At 47.0% G+C, this 18,937-nt stretch overlaps 1 protein-coding gene across 2 annotated transcripts in view; it reads left to right on the top strand.

Annotated features, from left to right (window-relative positions):
* Nucleotides 1–7,721: 7,721 nt before the first annotated feature.
* SRBD1 (S1 RNA binding domain 1) overlaps nucleotides 7,722–18,937 on the top strand; it is a 252,775-nt gene continuing 241,559 nt past the window's right edge. Inside the window, exons 1-2 of one of the 2 annotated variants that reach the window (XM_053312100.1) lie at nucleotides 7,722–8,535; nucleotides 17,318–17,397. In XM_053312100.1, the coding sequence (XP_053168075.1) occupies nucleotides 17,318–17,397 (80 nt within the window). In that variant the 5' untranslated portion in view covers nucleotides 7,722–8,535. Of the gene's footprint in view, nucleotides 8,536–14,043; nucleotides 14,230–17,317; nucleotides 17,398–18,937 lie in introns of those variants that run through there. The other variant, XM_053312108.1, reaches the window with a different exon arrangement.

Here is an 18,937-nt window from a genome sequence, read left to right as displayed (position 1 = left end):
CGTATTTTTGGTGGAAAGTAGTCGTCCCATCCAGGATGCCATTTCACCCATATTTTGGCTCCATTGCACATGTTGCCTGCTTGTGATGGGCCCCCCAGAATTCTACTGCCTTTTGTTCCTGGGTGGACAATCATCACAGCTATGCTAAAATACTGGATTTCTCTATATGTTTTCTTTGTGAAATGCTCACTTCCGTTCCCGGGGGAGGATCAGACACTACGAAATTTCTTAAGGAACCTGGAAGAACCTGGAAGTGCAATCCAGAAAATGGAGTGAGTTCCTCTAGTTTATTCTTATCTCTGTGATGGAATGTGTGTGATGTGATGTGAATTTGGGCGGGGGGGGATACTTTTGGTCATCAGACCTAAGAGACTGGGGGAGGCATCTGTGTGGAGGATTTATTCTTGCTAATGTTTCTCTACCTGCATCGACATGGTTACTGCCTGGAGGCTTTCTAGGAAGCATGACTATTTATTCATTATTTATTAATTAAAACTTTCTTATATACCACCTCCTCCAAAGACTCTAGGTGGTGGACAACAATGCCAATACCAATAAACTGAAATAAAATAAAGGACAAACACCTGGCGAAACAGGTAGGTATTAAGAAGGGCCTTAAAAACAGCTAGGGAGGGGGCTGAACACACTGGTGGGGAAGAGTGTTCCCAAGAAAAGGAACACTCTATGCTCCTGTGTTATGGCTCTCGGCAAATTATGTACCCTTTGGGTGGATAGGTAGGGGGTTGAAACGGGACAGGAGCCTTTTCTGAGATATGTTCCCCTGGCCCCTTACCTGAGACCCCCCCCCTGCATCCCATATTTGGGCAACAGAATGTTGGCAACTCTAGGGTAGACGATGTGGGTTGGCTCCCGCCAACCTAACCAGACTGCAGCTAGCACCCAAACACGTCTCCCTCCTCCTACCTCGGTTTTTGCTAACATGTGACCATGCCTTGGAAGTGCATGTGGGGCCTGGGGAGTGGCTGAATGCTTTCTCTATCCAGCTGTCAGTTGTGAAATTCAGCTTATCTTTTTCTTGTTGTTGGAAGGCAGGTTGGACTTGGACAGGGATTCTCAATGATGGGTCCCCAGATGTTATTGGACTTCAACTCCCACAATCCCCAGTCCCAGTGGCCATTGGTTGGGAATTATGGGAGTTGAAGTCCAATAACATCTGGGGACCCAATGGTGAGAATCCCTGGCCTAGAACCTTCCTCCTGCTAGGCTTGTTTAAAAACACACACACACACACACACACACACACAACCCAGGACAGAATAGAATAGGGTCAGCCTTAGGGTCTTAGTTTGATTTTGGTGCCCCCACCCCCCACATCCAAGAAATGCAGAGCCCCAGCTTTACCTTGCACTGTGCAGACTGCCCACTTGCGAGGTCCAATGACCAGCCTGCGTGGATGCCCAGATAACGACTACCCCATGCTGCTTTGCGGATACAGTGGGAGAGAGACCCCAGTCCATTGTGGGGCAAAACTCTAATACTTCAGAGGTGGAAAGATGCTGCTGTTGATTTGGAGATCCAGTCTGAGACCATTTCTTCATGGATGCTGAGGTAGGCCATTCCTCTTTGTGAGGGGAAGTGCAGCTTAAGAGACTAACTGTTCATTGGAGGCTGAGTGCAATGAGCAGAGAAGACTGTAAAGTCATTCACACAACCGGTAATGCTGGCGGGGAGGGGAGGCCTGGTGGGGAGTCAGGCTCCTCCCTGCTTCCCTGCACACGATCAAATTTATTTCCAAAGCTCTACTGCTCACGTGGCACACGCGCTGCACTGCAGCAAGTGGCAGAGCAGGGAGCTGGAGGAGGAAGCCCTCCGGCATCCTTGAGTGCAGTGAGTTGAGGGATTCTTCCTCAGCCAGGTGCTCTTGCCGCCGGGTTCTGTATGTTCATGGGCTGCCTGCAGCCTGCACACACACACACACACACACACACAGGTACCTGGCTAGAAAGGTGTGCTCGCGCCCTTCTACTTGGGTAATAGCCTGGGAAAAATTTCCAAGCTCCCTAGCGGAGCAGTGCCAGGATCGGCCTCAATCCTGGCGCTTTACACAAGCAGACCTACCCTAGTAGGGCTGCTCATGTGAAGTCTTTGTGTATTTTGGGGTGCAGAAAGTGCACTCCCTTTGGGTGGCAGAGTGCAGTATTACATATAATGTTCTTACAGCACTGTGCAGTATTTCAGGTGTGTAATGCAAGAGGGAGATCAAAAATAATTGGCAATGCTATATTCTGGGACTGTTAATGTGCGCCCCCTCCGCCCCCGCCCCCGCCCCAATATTTGATGCCCTAGGTGGGGAAATGAAAAACAAACATGGGAGAGCATTTTAAAAATGGCATTTCCCACTTGCAGGCTGGAGGAACGCAACCCACTTGCCCACCTCAGGATTCTGCCACCTCATTCTTCTGCTTGTTTAAACCAGACCTTAATCTCCTAAGAATGATGGCCTAATGATTTCAAACTATAAAAAGGTATGAATGAAGCTAATTTTTGCATTATGAAAGACAGAATTCTCCTGCAAAGCACTGTAGGAAGTAGATGACGCATAGAGCTATTTATGGGGTGTACCCAAGCCTTTCATCACAAATATTAAAAAGGGAAAAAGATGATTAGAGCAAATGCTTAGCATTTATAACCTAGGTTATTAATATTCACACGTCTTTGCATATTTAAAAGAAGATGGTGGGTGAGATTTGAGTTTGTTTTGTTAAATACACGGACTTTTCCCAGGACTTCTACATTTGCCAACTGGCCAGAAAAGGACTTGGGTTGCCAGGAAAGAACATGGCCCACTCTTATGCCATAAACAGCCAGTTGATTTGCAGAAAGTTGCAAAAGGTGAAGCTTTTCCGAACATGAAGATACAAATTTTATTGTTAAGTGTCTGCAGATCATTTCCTGTTATGGTCACAGGACCAAGGGCTGGAAAAGAGTTGGCAACCCTACTGCCTGTTGTCTGCAAAGGAGCAGTATGATGGGCAGGTGTGTGTACATGTCAGATTCCTCATCCAGCAGATGCCCTGTGACCATGGGATATCCATTATTGGTCACCCTAAAAGATGCAATTCATACCTAGTGTAGTGGCTGAGACTGGGAGGTAGTGTGGTGTAGTGGTTAGAGTGCTGGACTAGGACCGGGGAGACCCGAGTTCAAATCCCCATTCAGCCAAATACTTGCTGGGTGACTCTGGGCCAGTCACTTCTCTCTCAGCCTAACCTACTTCACAGGGTTGTTGTGAGGAGAAACAAGTTTGTTGTACACTGCTTTGCGCTCCTTGGAGGATGAGCGGGATATAAAATGTAATAAATAAATAAATAAAATTAAATAATGGGAAGATCCTAGTGCAAATCTCATCTCTGCCCCTGAATTCATAAGGTGGCCTTAAGACATGCCACTATTCCTCAGCTTTAGCCCCTTTCCCAGTCCCCTAGGTGAAGACAATGTTACTGACCTACCTAGAGTTACTGTGAGGATTAACGTAAAGGTAAAGTGTGCCATTGAGTCGGTGTCGACTCCTGGCGCCCACAGAGCCCTGTGGTTGTCTTTGGTAGAATACAAGAGGGTTTTACCATTGCCTCCTCCCGCGCAGTATGAGATGATGCCTTTCAGCATCTTTCTATATCGCTGCTGCCTGACATAGGTACCAGTGGGGATTCGAACCAGCAACCTCTGGCTTGCTAATCAAGTCATTTCCCCACTGAGCCATTAGGTGGCTACGGTGGGGATTACTGACAAACAAAACATTTCTGGACACTCTGAAGTGCTAAATAAACGCTAAGCACTATTATTCTTAAGTTGATGAGCATCAGTTCCTCAGACTCCTCTTGCTAAAGTCTCCAGCTGCACTGTCAGTGTGTCTAGAGTGGGAACCGGGACCTGAAGGCCTTTGGAGCCCCCCCCACCCCGCGGCTGCAAGCTAAGCATCATCCCCCACGACACACACAGTATTTTTAACACATGAGTTCTTGAGTGCACAAACAGCAACCGAACTCACAAGAATGTAAGAATATAAAATAGGTATATTTATGCAAATATGCAGTGGCAGAAACATCTCAACACACAACTTAACATATCCCCATCCCACATATTAATCATTATTATTTCAGTTTCTATACCGCCCTTCCAAAAATGGCTCAGGGCGGTTTACATGGAGAAATAATAAATAAATAAGCTGGATCCCTGTCCCCAAAGGGCTCACAATCTAAAAACAAGCATGATACACACACCAGCAACAGTCACTGAAGGTATTGTGCTGGGTTTGGATAGGGCCGCTGCTAAATAAAGAAAACCACCATGTTAAAAGGTGCCTCTCTGCCAAGTTAGCAGGGTTCTTTCCCCACACTCCAAGTCACAGTCAGGCTTGACTGCCTGGTGTGGTGTGGGCCAGCAGTGCAGTGATCACACCGCCCAGGACAGACTAAAGAGGATTTGGAGGGCCCCAGGGGGTGTGGAGGCCCTGGACTTTGGCCTGGAAGTTCAGGGGTAAGACAGAGTGCCTTTGAGTGTGTCCTAGTCCGGTAAATACTTACATAGAGGGCAGGGGAGAAGGGAGGTTTTAGCAGATTGTCGGCTAATACAGTTTCCTCCTAGATGCTCCTTTGTACCCAGTATTTAAAAAGTTTAGGCTTTTCTTGGTACCCATATAGCCAGATATTCTATCTTCCAAATGCTATCGATCTGCTGTTTGGTAGCCTTAATAATGACCAACCATAAAATGCAGTGTGAACTTGAAAACACTTTGCTGGCACACAGCAGCATCTGGTGGCCAAACAATAAAACTGCAAAATCTTACAGTCTCTTATCACTTTGGTTGGTTGGTTGGTTGTACCATCAAGTTGGTGTTGACTCCTGGTGACCACAGAGCCCTGTGGTTTTCTTGGTAGACTACAGGAGGGGTTTACCACTGCCTTCTCCTGTGCAGTATGAGATGATGCCTTTCAGAACCTTCCTATATCACTGCTGCCTGATATAGGAGTTTCCCATATTCTGGGAAACACACCAGTGGGGATTCGAACCAACATCCTCCTGCTCTCTCTAATGGCACAGCGGCGAAGCAAAAGAATCTCTCTCTCTCCACTTTCTCCACTCCATGCATGATTTTATAGACCTCTATCATGTCTCCCCACAGTCATCTTTTTTCTAAACTAAATAGCCCCAGCTGTTGTAGCCTTGCCTCATAAGAAAGGTGCTCTAGGCCCCTGATCATCTTGGTTGCCTTCTTCTCCACCTTTTCCAGTTCTCAATGTCTTTCTTTAGATGTGGTGACCAGAATTGTCCACAGTACTCCAGGTGTGGCCGCACCATAGTTTTGTATAAGGGCAGGGGCCTAGCTATAATTGAGTGAAAGGGTTCAAAGAACATGGGCCCACAGCTCCTGAGGGTCCTCCAGCTCCATCCATCCCTATTTTCTTCATTATCTCCCTCACTCTGGGGGGCCGCCAGAGAGAGGGATGAACATGGGCCCCCTCTCCCCTAGCTACGCCCCTGTATAAGGGCATTATAATACTAGCAGTTTTATTTTCAATCCCCTTCCTAATGACCCCTAGCATGGAACTGGCCTTTTTCACAGCTGCCACACACTGAGTCAACACTTTCAACGAGCTGTTCACCACGACCGCAAGATCCCTTTCCTGGTCAGTCACCAACATCTCAGATCCCATCAGCGTATACGTGAGGAAGGTTTTTTCCGTCCCAATGTGCATCACTTTACACTTGCCAACATTGAACCACATTTGCCATTTTGTCACCCACTCACCCAGTTTGGAGAGGTCCTTTTGGAGCTCCTCACAATCCGTTTTGGATTTCACTACCCGAAAGAGTTTGGTATCACCTGCAAATTAGGGCACCTTGCTGCTTACCCCTGCTTCTAGATCATTTATGAATAAATTTAAAAGCACCGGTCCCAGTACAGATCCCTGGGGGACCCTACTTCTTACTTCCCTCCATTGTGAAAACTCTCCATTTATCCCTATCTTCTGTTCTATCTTCTCCTGTCCTTCAACCAGTTAGCAATCCACACATGTACTTGTCCCCTTATCCCATGACCGCTAAGTTTTCTCTGGAGTCTTTGATGAGGAACTATGTTGAAAGCTTTTTGGAAGTCCAGGTATACTATGTCAACTGGATCACTTTGAGCCACACACTTGTTGACACTCTCAAAGAACTCCAAAAGATTGGTGAGGCAAGATTTACCTTTGCGGAAGCCATGCTGGTTCACTCCCAGCAGGGCCTGTTCTTCTATGTGCTTTACAATTTTATCCTTGAGGATGCTTTCCGTCAATTTGCCTGGAACGGATGTTAAGCTAACTGGCCAGTAATTTCCTGGATTGCCCTTGGATCCCTTTTTGAAAATCGGTTTTACATTTTCTACTTTCCAGTCCTCCTGTACAGAGCCTGATTGTTGAGGCCAACAGGTGTTGGCAAAGGCAAGCTGTGTTACTTCTGCAGGACGATAGCAGCACTAGCTGCCGAGGAGGAGAGCTAATCTTGTCAAAGAAAGCATAAATTGCTCCCTTTGCTTAGCAGGGCATGCCTTGGTTTACATTTGGATGGGAGACCACATGTAACGGTGAGTGCTGGGCCACAGCCCAGTGGAAGAGCAGCTGCATGCTTGCAAGCAGAAGGTCCCTGGTTCATTCCCTGGTATTTCCAGGTAGGGCTTGAAAAGCATCCTGCCTGTAACCTTGGAGAGCTGCTGTTTGGTCTGGCCTTCCAGGGTTTAAAATGATTGATTAACTGTTTTAAATTGTTGCCCTGATTTCCAGGGTTTTTAGTTGTTTAATTGGTTTTATTGTGTTTCAATAGTTTGATTTTAATTGTTAACTTGTTTTAATTGTTTTTATCGTGCTGTAAACCACCCTGAGCCATTTTGGAAGGGCGGTATACAAATCTAATAAATAAATAAATCAGTGTAAATACTGAGCTAGATGGACCATGGCCAGATTTGGTATAAGGGGGAGAAAGTGGATTGAACAAAGTGGTATCTTAATACAAGTGCGTAGGCTCGGGCTACAAGCGGCAAGAGAACTTAAAAAAAAAAAAATGTTGTATATCTCAATATTTGGCCTCTTCACGCACAGCACGAGAATCGCAAGGGTGCAAGGACCTGGTGGGGCAGTTTGTGGAGGCCTGGCTTTTTAATTTTCACGCAGATGGCTACAAGTTAGAATAGAAGGCGAGTATTCACTTTGCGGAGTAGTGGCGGCGGCGGGGGAAGGGAACTCAATGGCCGATCTTATGCACGCGTCGCTTACTCAACCATCGGCACCACGGTATGCAATTGGGAGTTTACTTCTGCAGCCTCCAGAAACGCCCAATCCCTCCCTTCGTCATTTTTTTTACAAGGAAGGGCACCTAATCTCCTTTTAACACTAATATCAGTAGCTCATGCCGCAGTCCCTGGGGATACGACTAGCACTCCTCCGACCTGCGGTACTCGGTTAATGCTAAAAAAAAAGGCCCCCGCCAGCCCCAACCTCTCTCAGACGCAGCCCTCTGCTAGCAGGCTGGCAGCTGATTGGAGGCGGGGCTGTTCCGGGCTTCTTCGCTTCGCAGAGTAATCACTTCCTGCGGCTGCTCCCCTGGTTCGGCTTGCAGCTTTCCCAGATGTCCGTGGGTGGGTGGGACTACTTTGCAGCTCAAGTTGCTTTGGCGCTGCTTTCAAACCCATAGCGGGCAGCAGCGATTGGACGGGCGCACAAAGGAAGCGTGCATCCTTTGCGCCTAATGTTGGAAGCAGACATTACCAGCTAATGTCTAGACTGTCCTTTCTTTATTTCTTAGCTGCACTTATTGTATCTTCTGTGTGCTGTCAGTTAGCCATTGTTATTACAACTACCACTAGGGCGACTTGAAAACGCTTTGTTGGCACACTGCGGCACCTGGTGGCTAAAGGATAAACCTGCAAAACATTAGCCTTCCCATTTTAGCTTGTCCCTTTATTTGGGAAAGTTGGTGCTTAAAATGCGGGGGGATGCCTTTAGATAACGCCAGACTCTTCCTTAAGCTGTTCTCTTTTGCATGTTTACTCAACACTCCGCTCCACTGTATTCAAGGGGATTATTCTCAGAGGAGTCAGCAGAGGATTGCAGCTTTCGCAAACATCCAAGTCTTGCAAGGAAGGGGATCTAACCTCTTTTCAGCGCTCAAAATGGTATCTCATAGTGGATTTTTATTCAGGCAGATCAATTACTGTGCACAGTGCCTGGGGTTGGGAAACAAGAACGATCCTGCAGGCTCCCCAGCTTTGTCAGAGAGAGACTCTAGCCAGCAACATCTCGCAAACCCAGCCCTCTGCTAGCTGATTGGAAGCGGGCTGTTCCGGGGCTTCTCAGGGCAATCACTTCCTGCTCCTCCCCTGGCTCGGCTTGCAGCAGCCTTTTGAGGTGTCCGTGGCTAGGACTACTTTGCAGCTCAAGTTGCTTTGGCGCTGCTTTCAAACCCCTAGCGCGCAGCAGCGAGTGGAGGGACGCAGAAAAGAAATCGTCGCGAAATACTTTCTCAGCCCAAGCCTACAGGAAGGTAGGTGTGTGAATAGAGTCGGAGAGGAGATGGGATCGTGATGGGATGGGGCAGATGTGGGGAGCCAGGATCCGAGCCTCCAGAGGTGGTGGTGCATATCCTGAAACCTGAGAGGGTTGCTGTTCCTGACAGGAGGGCGGTTGTGTTCATCCGACTGGTTTTCGTGGTGCTTTAAAATAAAAGGGAACAGTCTTATCAGCTCCCTCCCTCCGTGTTTTTATAGGAGTGGGGTACACGTGATTGGTGCTGGCTTGTAATGTTCAGGGGCAGTCTACCTCATTTTTGTTTAAATGATGAAGACCAGAGCTGTCGCATAAAACAAGCATAATCCAGACCCCGGTTTGGACATAGAGGGCTGGTCCCGATGAACCTCAGTCCACCGCTGTCCTACATATGGTAATGGGAAGACAGCTGATCTTGTGGTAGCAAGCACGTATTTGTCCCCTTAGAATGGGAGCCTACAGGTGAGCACAGTAAGATACTCCCGTTAGGGGATGGGGTCGCTCAGGGAAGAGCACCTGCCTGCTTGCATGCAGAAGGTTCCAAGTTTCCTCCTGGGCAGTATCTCCAGCATAGGACAAGATTATTATTTTTTAATAGGACAAGATTTTTTTAATTGAACCAACAGACTACCAAAGCATACAGTACGTTGCCAAAGCACAATTATATACAAAGTGGTTGTTTGTACATCATATATGTACAAAGATTTACACACAAGGATTTGGAAACCCACAAGGTTATGAAGTATATGCAGTTAGTACTGTAACTCGGGGATTACAAGGCACATCAAGTAATGCGGGGAGGGGTGTTATGTCCAACGTGCATTTCCACAATTTGTCCCGTTGCTGTTTAGAAGAGATACTCTTGACTTTTTGCATCTCCAGGATAGGGCTGAGAGAGATTCCTGCCTGCAACCTTGGAGAAGCCGCTGCCAGTCTGGTTAGACAATACTGAGCTAGATGGACCAATGGTCTGACTCGGTAGAAGGCCCCTTCCTAAATTCCTATGTAATGTAGGGGCAGTGCTGAGAATGCACTGGCTCCAATGTGAGAAAAACCTGGATTTTGCAGCACATCTAGAAGGGTGATTCAGATGATCATCCCTTACACTTGAGTAAAGGGCATGCTGTGAATGTGTAGGCACGCCCTTGAGTGATGTAGGGAAGGGTGAGTTTTCAGTACAGCCCCCAGGAGTAGTGGTGGTGGTGGTGGTGGTGTGTGGCGAGGTTCATCTGAACCGGCCCAGTGTGAGTGTACAGTTATTTGCATGTTTTTGTGTGGATGTCTATACCTGCATTCATTTTAAAAGTGAACTTGGCTACAGGCCCCTCAAATGCAAAGTATAGATAGAAACTTGTGTTCAGCATAATGTGTGAATTGTGTACATCATATGCTTATTATACAAGTGTTGAACATAATGTCTGAACAGGACCAAAGTTTTCACTGGAGTCAAGGTTCAGCCGCCCTATACCTAATTTTTACTACTGCTACAGAGCATCTTTCCCTACATGCATAGGGACCTTTTGACTAACAGTTACTTGTGTGTCAGAATGGACTGAGGGGAGACACAGGTTGCTAATTTTAATAAATCCAGTAGATTTATTTGGTCCTGGAGGGAGAGTGGAGTGTGGTCCATGGTTGATCAAAGTTACTGCCTGAATGGGTTCAAGGGAAGCCTTTTTCCTTGGGCTGCTTGTTCTTTTGAAAGCACCTGAGTCAGGAATGTATCTGTCTAATGACTGTGTGTAATTCATCCCATGTGATGGTGTTAATATCGGGTCTCCCAATGACCAATTTAGTCTGAGATTCATGCACCGCTTCTGCAAAAGTGCTGACATCATATTTTGACATCATATTTTGACATCATATCTGACATCATATTTACTACATGCACTGTATGGGATAAGATTCCTAATAATTTCTTGCTGTGCTGCATACTCTTCAGGTGCTTCTAGCTGAGATTTCCATAATAAATAACCTGTTGAGATTTTTGCCTTAACACTACCTTCAACATCCATTCCCTATAATCAGTATCTGGGGTAACAATTACACCAATTCTGCCTTCATTTGAAGGTCAGGGGAAGAGAGGTGTGCAATTTGAGTTTGGTCTGCACCATCTGCTGAAGGCTGTAACACCCAATATCTTGAAAGCCAACTCGCTGCTGATTCTTTAGGTAGAGTCCCTAATTGTGAGGATCTGCAGGAAACAGGGCAGGGGAAGCTTGGAGGTGGAGTGGGGTTCTGCTTTAAGGGTGGAGGAGGGTGCACTTACCCCTCCCTCTGCTTTCCCCCTGCCGGTGCTCCGTTGTTCAGAAGTCCACCGGGGTGGCAGCGTGCCTCCCTGCCACTCCATTGCCCCCTTACTGGAAGAAGGCGATGGAAGTATCCGATTTGCCTGCGTGTGTGCCCGTGACAAGCCCGCGCACATGTCCAGCGTGTGCAGATGTGTCGCATATTTCCGCCTACTTCCAGTAAAGCGGGCAACGGAGTGGCAGGGAGGTATGCTGCCACCCTGGTGGACATTTGAAACATGGCACGCCGGTGGCGGGGGGAGCAGAGGGAGGGGTTAGTGCACCCTCCCCCACCATTAAAGCAGAACACCCCCTGCTTTTGAACCAGTGGAACCGCCCGCTGTTCGAACTGGTTTGGAGGCCCATAAAGGACTGGTTCCATGCACATCCCTACCTAATTGATCAGCTATTGTCTTAGTCTGAACTGGGCTCCATCAAGTGTGTTCAGTATGTTCCTCAGTAGTCTGATTTATTCAGGTCACTGTTTTTGCTCTAACTGGGGCCACAGGGCAGGATTCCCGCCAGTAAGGGTTGATTGGGATTTCTGGAGCTATGTTAGTGGGTAGAGTTGTGGACAGCGGGGAAGGGTGTATGTGTCCAAATTTATTTATTTATCATATTTATATGCCATCTGATACGTGTATCTCTAGGCAGTGTACACAATTTAAAACATAAGGAAGACAAAACAGAGTAAAAACAATTAAAACAATTTCACAGAATACAAACTTCATGGGATAAAAACAATTAAATGGTTGGATTTATTTATTTTATTAAATTTGTGTACTACCTTTCATTAAAACAATCTCAAGGCAGTTCACCCAGAAAAATTAAAACAAGACTATAAAAATTACACAATTAAAATATTAAGCTACATAGATCTGACTAAAAATATTTAAAATACAAGCACAATATAACCATACAAAATACAAAGCAGCAGCAGTAGAGACAATCATATAAAAGCCTGAGTAAAAAGCCAAGATTTAACACGCTTTCTGAAAACTGTGATGGAGACCGAGGAGCGTATAGCCACCGGGAGAGCATTCCAGAGTCTGGGGGCAGCAACAGAGAAGGCCTGTCGCGCGTGCAAGACAACCGAGCTTCCTTCATTGTCGGCACCTGGAACAGAGCCCCCTCAGATGACCTCATCATGCAGGCAGCAACCCTTGGGAGAAGGAGGTCCCTCAGGTATCCAGGGCCAAAGCCATGAAGGGCTTTAAAGGCCAAAACCAGCACTTTGAATTGGACCGGGAAACGAACTGGCAGCTAGTACAGCTCTTTGAAAATGGGTGTGATGTGATCCCAACTGGCAGCTTCAGATAAAATCCTAGCTGCCCCATTTTGCACTAGCTGCAGTTTCGGAATATTCTTCAAGGGCAGGCCCACGTGGAGCACATGACAGTAATCCCGCCATGATGTACTAAGGTGTGGGTAACTGTGGCCAGATCTGCCTTCTTGAGAAAGGGATTCAGATGGTGCACTAACTGAAGCCATGCAAAGGCACTCCTGGCCACCGCCTCCACCTGGGCTTCCAAAAGCAGAGCTGGGTCTAGCAATACCCCCAAGCCTGCGTACTTGTCCTTTCAAGGGGAGTGCAACCCCATCCAGAACTGGTAGAATCTCCTCATCCCGATTGGGATTATTAGCCCACATCTAACCCATCATGGCCTCCAGCCCCCAAATCAGGACATCCACTGCCTCCCTAGCATCAGGTGACAAGGAGAGATAGAGCTGAGTGTCATCTGCATATTGCTGACAACTCAGTCCAAGTCCCCAGATGACCTCTCCCAGCAGTTTCATGTAGGTGTTAAACAGCATGGGGGACAAAACCGAACTCTGTGGGACCGCATAGACCAGTGGCCATGGAGCCGAGCAATATTCCCCCAGCACCACCTTTTGGAAACCCCCCCCCACCAATAAAGGACCAGAGCCATTCCGAAGCAGTACCTCTGATTCCCATACTCACAGTCTGGGAGCAGTCCGGAAAGATATCATGGTCGATGGGATTGAATGCTGCTGAGAGGTCCAGCAGAACCAACAGGGATGCACTCCACCTGTCTAGTTCCCAGCGTAGGTCATCCACTTGAGCGACCAAGGCAGTTTCAGTCCCATATCTGGGGTGGAAGGCAACTTGAAAAGCTTCTAGATAATCCATATCATCTATGACCCTCTGCAATTGGGACGCAACCACATGCTCTATCACCTTGCCCAAAAAGGGAAGGTTAGATACAGGTCTATAGTTGTCCAGGTAGGTCTATACAGGTCTATAGTTGTCCAGATCAAGGGAGGGCTTTTTTAATAATGGTCTTACCACCGCCTCCTTGAGGCACGATGGCATGCATCCTGCCCTCCCTTAATGAAGCATTAATAATCACTTCCAACCATCTGCCTGAACCCTCCCTGGCAGCTTTTATTAGCCATGAAGGGCAAGGATCAAGAGTGCACAATATCACTCACACACTCCCAGGAACTTGTCCACATCCTCAGGCTGCACCAACTGAAAAGAATCCAACACAGTAGGACCAGATGATACATGAGGCACATCTGTCGGAACTTCCAAAACTCTGGAGTCCAAATCAGCACGGATGCAAGCGACTTTATCTGCAAAGTGACATGTGAACTGATCACAACAGGCTGTAGATGATTCCTCTCCAATTACCTGGGAGGATGTGTGGAGCAGTGTTTTTGCGACATGGAACAGCTCCGCTGGTCTGCACTGAGCAGATGCAATGGAGGTGGAGAAAAGCATTTCTTCACTATCCCCCCCACCACAGAGTAGTCCCTACAATGGGCTTTAGCCCGTGTTCGGTCAGATTAATCATGACTCTTTCTCCAGTGTTGTTCCAGCTGTTGCCCGAGTTGTTTCATCGCCCTAAGCTCCAGGGAAAACCAAGGAGCAGAATGGGCTTCACCAAGCCGGAGAGGGTGTTTAGGAGCAACTGTGTTAACAGCCCAGGCTGTCTCTCCGTTCCAGAGATTCACCAGGGCTGGTGACAGAGTCACCAGCTTTGAACACGGTAAACACCCTGAGGGCTGTCTGGAAACTGAGTGGATCCATAAGCCTCCAGGGGCGAACCATTCTAATCAGTCCACCACCCCTGCAGGGGGCAGACGGAGCAGTCAAACTAAACCCCACCAGATGATGCTCTGTCCATGACGAGGGAGTTATCTCAAACTCCCCCACCTCCAGATCATTTATTCCCAGGTTCAAAAACCAGATTCAAGAGTATTTCCTGCCATGTGGGTAGGGCCAGACATCAGTTGAGATAGGCCCATGGTTGCCATGGAGGCCATGAAATCCTGAGCTGCTCCTACTAGGGGGGCCTCAGCATGGACATTGAAATCCCCCAAGACAATAAGCTTGGGGGAACTCAAAGCCACCTCTGAGACTACCCCTGCCAGCTCAGGTAGGGAGACTGAAGTGCAGCGGGCTGGCCGGTACACCCGCAGTAAATCAATTTTACATTAATTTCAGTTAAAAGCCTGAGAAAATGGGTGTGTCTCGAGGGTCTTCCTGAAAGCAAACAGATGGAAATGCTCTTATTTTGTCATGGAGCATATTCCAAAGCCCTGGGGCAGCCACAGAGAAGGCCCTGTCCCGAGTTGCCACCAAACGAGCCGGTGGTAGCCATAACTGGTCCTCTCCATATGATCTTAACAAGCGACAGTGTTCATGACTAGGAAGGTGCTCTTTGAAGTGTACTGGCTGCCGGTCCACTTTAGTGGCAGTAGCTGAGCATACATGCAAGCATGCCTGCTCTTTTGGTATGAGAGGAGTAACATGACCTTGGTTTTGAGAACCCATGCTCTCAGCCAAGTGGTTTTGCTTACAACCAGGAAATGGGTGGCAGTCTTAGCCTCTTTTCTTTCTCTGCTGACTAGATCTAATTTCTGTTCTGTGTCCTCTAATCTGCATTGGGTTGCATCCCTTTTTACTGCCTCTGTGCTCAGTGGTCCCTCTAATTTCCCCCCCATCTCTGTGCAGAATGAGTTTTGTTCTGGGCAGCAGTATCAAGGCAGTGTGCACGCATGTGCATTTGGAATGAGGCCACCCTGATTCAGTCTGAGTGGGATCGAAAATGAACTGACCGGACATCCACAAATTTGTGAGCATGTGCACGCCACACACCTTAGAGGGAACAGTGCCTGTGTTCATTTTATAAGTGAGCCTGGCTTACGGGCCTCTCAAGTGCATGGTACAGATAGAAGTCTGCTGCTGTGTACCTGTGTTCAACATATGATGTTGTTATCTCTACCTGTGCTCAATGTTCCCTCTAATTTTTATCATCAGCAAGCAGAAACAGTTTTGTTCTGGGTGGCAGTTTCAAGGCAGTGTGTGCACATAACACAGTCTCTCTCTCTCTCTCTCTCTCTCTCTCTCTCTCTCACACACACACACACACACACACACACACACACACACACACACACACACTGTGCTGCACAATTTCTTTATCTCTCCCGCCTCCCACCTCTCTTCTTCTGCAGTTTATTAATTAACACTGAAACTATTTATTCATTACTAAGCACTGTAAATATGCACCATAAATGTGGAAGGAAAAAGAAGTGCATTTTACAATTCTGCTATATTTTATTACAGAGTATAATAAAAACAAGGCAATACTTCAACAGATCTGCCTATTATCCAGTTAGGTTGTATAATGTTGCTAAATACATTATTATTACAATATTGCTAGCAAAATTTGAGCTGAAGTTATCCCGAATAAATAATCAATTATTTGAGACCTTCTGAATCTGATTTATATATATCTTAAATACTTATTTAGATATTTTAGTTATTTTAGATATTTTAAAATGTTTGTTTATTTTTTAATATCCAATTTACCAGTACTGTTCTTCTTGGAGATTGATTGTATGATTCCTATCTCACACTGGTCAATGACTGAAATAAAGACTTGACTAAATCTGCCTATGACTCACCAGATTTTCCCCTGACTCTCACTGATGTATTTTATGCCAGAAGTGGTCCCAAGACTGAGGCCAATGTAAATTACTGCAGAGCTCATGGGCTTAACAATACGGGGGTCTAGAAAGTCAAGGCTTTCAGGGGAAACTAGGATGCATTTCAGAAATAGGAGAGATGATCATGATCCTCCCAACTCATGATCCTTCCAACTTATTTTCTTGGGAGCCCAAGCTTTCAGCTATTTCCTGATAAATAAATACTGTTGGCTGCAAAAGCTAAAACCCTCCAGCTTGAAATGACAACAGTTGTGTATAAATCAAGTGAAAAATGTCAGAGTGCTTAAGGAATGCATAATACATTTCCACTGTATTTGGAATCTATTGGTTCTAAATTTCCCATTCCAGTATAGTACAAATGGTGTCTTTTCTTTTGAAGCCTGTGTTCTAATTGCCTGTTTTTTTTCTAATCTTAATGAAATTAATTAATTTGAGCTTGCCAGCTACATCACATACACACATAAGATAAGCATTCTTTTACGGCAGGAGTATCACATTCTTAAGCTAGGGGTGGGCAAACAGGAGATTGTGGTCAACTGGTGGACCACTGGTCAAGTTCTGTTGGATCACTGGGTGCCTGCTGGTGATTCTCTGCCTGGGGAGATTCTCCCCACCTGCCGCTTCAGCTCTTGTGAAGGAGGTAATAGGGATGTGCATGGAAACGGTTTGGAGGCCCTTTATGGGCCTCCGAACCAGTTCAAACAGTGGGTGGTTCTACCAGTTAGAAGGGGTGTGTGTGTGTGTGGTGGGGTCTGCTTTAAGGGCGGGGGAGGGTGCACTTACCCCTCCCTCTCCTTTCCCCCCACCAGTGCTCCGTGTCCACCGGTGTGGCAGCGTACCTCCCTGCCACCTCGTTGCTGCCTTTGCCTGAAGTAGGCGGAAGTATCCGACACTCCTGTACTCCCCCTTCACAAGAGCCCAAGCGGCAGGTGAGGGAGAGGTGGAGGGTGTGTGTGTGTGAAAAGAAGCAACTGTCGGGCAGCTCAGCCAGCCCAGGCAAAAAGCGTTTGTGGCGATGGGGAAAGGGGGCGGTGCGGTGCGGGGTGTGTGTGGGGGGGAGAAGCAGCCGCAGAAGTGAGCGGCAGTAAGGGATTGCTGCGTGGGGGGGCTTGGGGTGTGTGTGTGTGTGCGTGCGTGCAGCTGTGCACCTTAGAGGGAAGAGTGCTTGTGTTCACAGTGCACTCGCTGAATAGGTACTGAAGACAACACAGGGCTGTGCTTAACACAGCATCTGAAATAATTGTTTGAGAATAGTTTTGGATCCCTAGTTAAACTGGATCCCTAGTTAAACTGGATCCCTAGGTAGGCCTTCCCACAGTTAATGTGGCTGACAGCATAAATGGTTAACTGTGGCTGGACCCAGCAGAAGGAATCCAAATGAGAGGGTGGGGAAGAATGCATGGGATCCCATGACAGCCATGGTCAAGCAGCTGTCAGCATGGCATCTGCATCAGCCCTTAGGGGTGTGTGTGGGGGAACCCCATTGCTGTTGACCCTTTTTTCTTTCTGCAGATGTCAGAGCTACCTAGAAGAGCTAGAACAACAGCAAAACCAGCTGTACCAGAAGATGAACTGCCTTCCTTCCTTATATCGTGAGCAGAAATTTGTTTTATTCTAAATAAGGGCTGTCTGCTAAATGCCATGTGTTCAGTGTCTGGAGATAGCTCTGGGGTATTATCAATTGCAGCTATTGGCGGTTTTGGACACATAGAAAACAGTGCTGAACAATCTAATAGGAATGAGAATTTGATTAAAACAAATGGAACCTGTGACAAAAACATTGCATCTGATCTGAAACCTCATGGGGCTATTCTCATGACCCTCTTAAGGGAAGAGGAGCTGCCAGACCATGAGCACTCCCGACAGGCCATTGTGAGAATACAACAGTCAAGGTAGGAGGAGGGGGAAATGCTCGTCTGCAAGCTGAGTAGGGAAGTGGGGGATCTCCCTCCATCCTCACTCTAGAGTTGGCTACAAGTTCTGGACTCACCACTGTCCCCTGCCTCCAGCTCGCAGATGAGCATTTTCCCCTCCTCCTCCTTGGATTATAAAACTCTCATGATGTCCAGTCAGGAGTATGCATGGAGCAGGCTTCTTCCACTCTGTTAATCATGAGAACAGCCCTATTGTGTTATATTGGCGAGAAAGGGACAGAATAGGATATAGTTGGCCCTTGTTATCTGTGGTCCCGGCACCCATGGTTTTGCATATTTGCGGTTGGGCAATAGAGACCCAATCTTGTTATCTGCAGTTCTAAAAATAAGCAAAATTTGCCTATCCATGATTCCTGGGTGGCTGGAAATGACTTCGGATATCATTTCCGGCCACCATTTTGCAGGACAGAGCCATTTTGTGGCTCTTTCTTCAACCTCCACCCCCATGATTTTTTTGTGGAAAATTGGAGGAATTGGGAGGTTGGGGGGTCATTGCTGGACAGGTGGAGACCTGGAGAACATGGCACAGTACTTTATTTCACTTATTTCCACCTCTTTTTTAAAACCTTTAAGCCTCTTTTTACCTTAACGAACCTAATCCCCCAATTCCCATTGACTCAAGGTCTTGTTATCCATGGTTGTAGGCCAGATCAGAACTCCCACAGATAACAAGGACTACCTGTATTGAGCGGCAGGAGGAAAATCTTGGGTTCATTCACGTGATTATCATCAACTGGGACCTGTGCACGCTTCTGTTCTATGATTGTCTGTGAGTTAAAAACAAGGCCGGAGGCGGGGAGATTGATCGTGTGCTAAGCCCCAGCTGGGTAGGATGGTTTTTCCTCTTACTTTGCTCTGAAGTTGGGGATGGAATCTGGGTAGAGTGTGCTCATCCTACCCATCTGGGTCCCCAGTTTTGGAATGAGTTAGGAGAAAAACCCTCCTAATCAATTGGGGCTTGACAGATGAGCAAGCTCCCCACCTCTGACCTTGCTTTTATCTAAGACAAGATCAAATATCAGGATCATGCTCTGCTTCTGAACTAGGGTAGGAGGCTTCTCTTACCCTAATAATAATTAGGGATGCCGGCAGAGTTTCTTGCGATTTTGTGTAATACTCAATTGGAAACCTATCAGAGCTAGGTATATTGTTGTTTAAGTTCTTAATAGTGAGCTGGGGCTCACAATCAGTGAGACCC

The sequence above is a fragment of the Hemicordylus capensis genome, chromosome 1 (assembly GCF_027244095.1).
Source record: "Hemicordylus capensis ecotype Gifberg chromosome 1, rHemCap1.1.pri, whole genome shotgun sequence".
In the NCBI taxonomy this organism is placed as follows: domain Eukaryota; kingdom Metazoa; phylum Chordata; class Lepidosauria; order Squamata; family Cordylidae; genus Hemicordylus; species Hemicordylus capensis.
Note: the sequence above shows the minus strand (reverse complement) of the source record. Positions and strands in the feature narration are given on the sequence as shown.